Source organism: Salvia hispanica, chromosome 1 (genome assembly GCF_023119035.1).
Source record: "Salvia hispanica cultivar TCC Black 2014 chromosome 1, UniMelb_Shisp_WGS_1.0, whole genome shotgun sequence".
In the NCBI taxonomy this organism is placed as follows: Eukaryota; Viridiplantae; Streptophyta; class Magnoliopsida; order Lamiales; family Lamiaceae; genus Salvia; species Salvia hispanica.
In genome coordinates this window covers 43833735-43836478 of record NC_062965.1, presented here as the reverse complement: position 1 = coordinate 43836478, position 2744 = coordinate 43833735, and the positions used below count along the sequence as shown (strand labels likewise).

The 2744-nt window shown below is 41.9% G+C and overlaps 1 protein-coding gene across 1 annotated transcript; it reads left to right on the top strand.

Moving 5' to 3' along the window:
* The first annotated feature begins 970 nt into the window (after nucleotides 1-970).
* On the top strand, nucleotides 971-2708 carry LOC125212475. Its single transcript, XM_048112663.1, has 3 exons — nucleotides 971-1171; nucleotides 1234-2271; nucleotides 2350-2708. The coding sequence occupies exons 1-3, from the start codon at nucleotides 1061-1063 to the stop codon at nucleotides 2575-2577; spliced, it is 1377 nt and encodes a 458-aa protein (XP_047968620.1). The 5' UTR covers nucleotides 971-1060; the 3' UTR covers nucleotides 2578-2708.
* The last annotated feature ends 36 nt before the right edge of the window (nucleotides 2709-2744 follow it).

The window sequence follows — 2744 nt, the reverse complement described above, 5'->3', positions numbered from 1 at the left end:
TTGCAGAAAGGATTCCCCTCACCATGTGATGGGATGAGATAGGCTTTTATTTTATTTTAAGCACAATCTCTGAATTATTATAGTTATCTAGTCATTTTATAAACATGGAGTATTATATTACCAGTGGTATATACTACTACTACTACTACTACTTCTCTGACTAAACTAATTTCGTCGACACTGACATATGTTGTGATCATAATAAATTATTAATCATTATGACCAAACTTTATATGAAAAATATCCACGTTTTACATAGCATTTTGAGGTCCATCTCCTCTTGTGTTATGTTTTGCTTCCTAATTATGCTGTTCAGATTCACCCAGTTCTTTAGAATTTGAAATATAATTTGATTAATAAGAGTTGGAGGAATTGATGGATATGTAGAATCAAAGTTGAGGATGGTATACCAGGGTTGAAAATGTGAATACAATAACATGCGTATGTTAAAACAAATTTTGCGTAATATGCTACTTGTTCACTAATCAATACATTGTATTAAAAATGTTAACACAATAACATGAGTATGTCAATACATATTTATCTTGACATTTATAAAATGTCATAAATGTCAACACAAATTTGTGTTGACATTTTTAATATATTGTGTTGATTTAGTTAGCAAGTAGTAGCACATTAAGATGGTTAGTGTTTGATCAAATCCTGATACATCGACTCTAATTATCTAAGATAATTATCGAGTTGAAACAAGTAAGGAATTTGGAGACACAGTGTTAAAGAAAAAGAGTCGAAGACTTTATAGATAATTAATATAGAAAAGATTGAATATTATGAAGAGTTAGGAGGGTGGAATGATTATATTTATAGGGGAAAAATTAAAATTAAAATATACCATTGGAGATTTTTATTCATAAACAATTTTGGAATTAAAATAAGTAAATTGGGTTTATTAAAAATCGTTATTCCACTTCACTAATCTGGCTCCTTTATTATCCCCTTCAACAGAATCAAAACAGCAACCAGCGGGAGCTCAGTTTCCACATAATAGCTAGAGAGAGAGAGAGATGAAGCTAGCCTAGGTGAAAATTGTGTTGCAGGCATGGTGAAGGAGCAGAGCTTCCAAGGGAAACAAATTGGTTGCATCACCGGCTTCCTTCAAATCTTTGATCGCCACCAGATTATCTCCGCCAAACCCCTCCCTCCCTCGCCGGTACCATTTCCTTCCGCATTCATTCACAACCATTTCATCTCCATCTCACCGCTGTTTTTCAGGTATTCGATACAACAACATCCGAGTCAGAGAAGTCTACCCCCTCCTCGCCGGCGATCTCCATGGAACTCGCGAAACCATCGCCGATGCTGGAAGGCACCAAGTGTTCGTGGAAATTCGGCAAAGAAGCCTCACGCCTGTCGCTCGACAGCAGAACCACCACAGATGCCAAGGGCACTCTCCACTCTCCCAGCGTCATCGCCAGGCTCATGGGCCTCGATTCATCCTGCTTCGAACCCGAGCTCCGGAGATCCGCCTCTGAATCCAGAGTCTCCAGAGATCTCTTCCACTCTCGATTAACCAATTTCCCCTCCACCGCCGACGACAACTCACCGCGATTTTCAGATCCGATTAACTTTTTGCTGAAGAACGCTAGTAAAGTCGATACGCCGAAACCGTTCAACAACAGAGGCGCTCCTCGTCACCGCAAAAGCTTCTTCGATTCCGGCGACTTCTTCCCCGAGACTAAACAGGCGGTTTCTATCCACGCCGAGACCGACAACAGATTGAAATTGCGAGGAATTGAGGAATCCTCCACGGATTTGGAAACATTGAAGCAAATACTCGAAGCTCTGCAACTCAAAGGACTTTTACATTCCAGAAAACGCTCGGAGCACCACCAAATCCGCCACCGCAACTTCGTCTACGACGATTCCCCGATCGTCGTAACGAAACCGTCGCGATCGCCAAATTCTACGCCATTCAGTCGGAAATTGTCATACGATTATTCCCCGCCGCTCGGTCGAAATCACGCCCGCGGAGGTGGCATGAGGATTGGAGAAAATTCACCTCGACGTGACCGGAATCCTGCTCAGACCGGAGGTAATGCAATCGGAAGGCGGTCCAACTCAGTGCCAAAGCCTAAACCGTTGAGCGTCGAAACGCATTCACATGAAAACCGGCAGGTGTCTCCAAATCCGAAGCTCAACCCGAGAAGAAACGGACGGGAAGCACCTGCCAGTGCAATATCGCCAAGGAACGGCGATCGGAGAGAGGGGAAGGCAGAGGATGGATCATGGTCAATTTCCGGTGGCAGTGAGGTAATTATAGATAACTAGGCTTAATTAAAGTTAATTAGAGCTTAATAAAAATTTAATGAGGTTGGTTGGTTAATGCAGAGGTGTAAAAGCGAGGGGCGCAGCTTATTAGAGAGGTGTGATAAGCTGCTGCAAAGCATAGCGGAGATGACTGCGACCGAAATGCAGTCTAGCCCCGTGTCGGTTCTTGATTCGTCCCTGTACAAGGACGAGCTATCGACCCCTTCACCCATCACGACAAGGCGTAATATTAAATTTAATTTCAAAGGTACAACTTTCTTAATGCATACTATATGCTTTGTTTCTTGATTAGGGGATAGAGGATGTGAATGAACATTTGAAGTCACGTGGGGTGGACCGTGATGCTTGTGTTTGATTCATAATCAATTGAAAACGACTCACACTAGTTGTTATTGGACTAAACTCGTGAACTTTAAGTTTGTCCAGATAAGATAGTGATGCTCTGGTTAGTAACA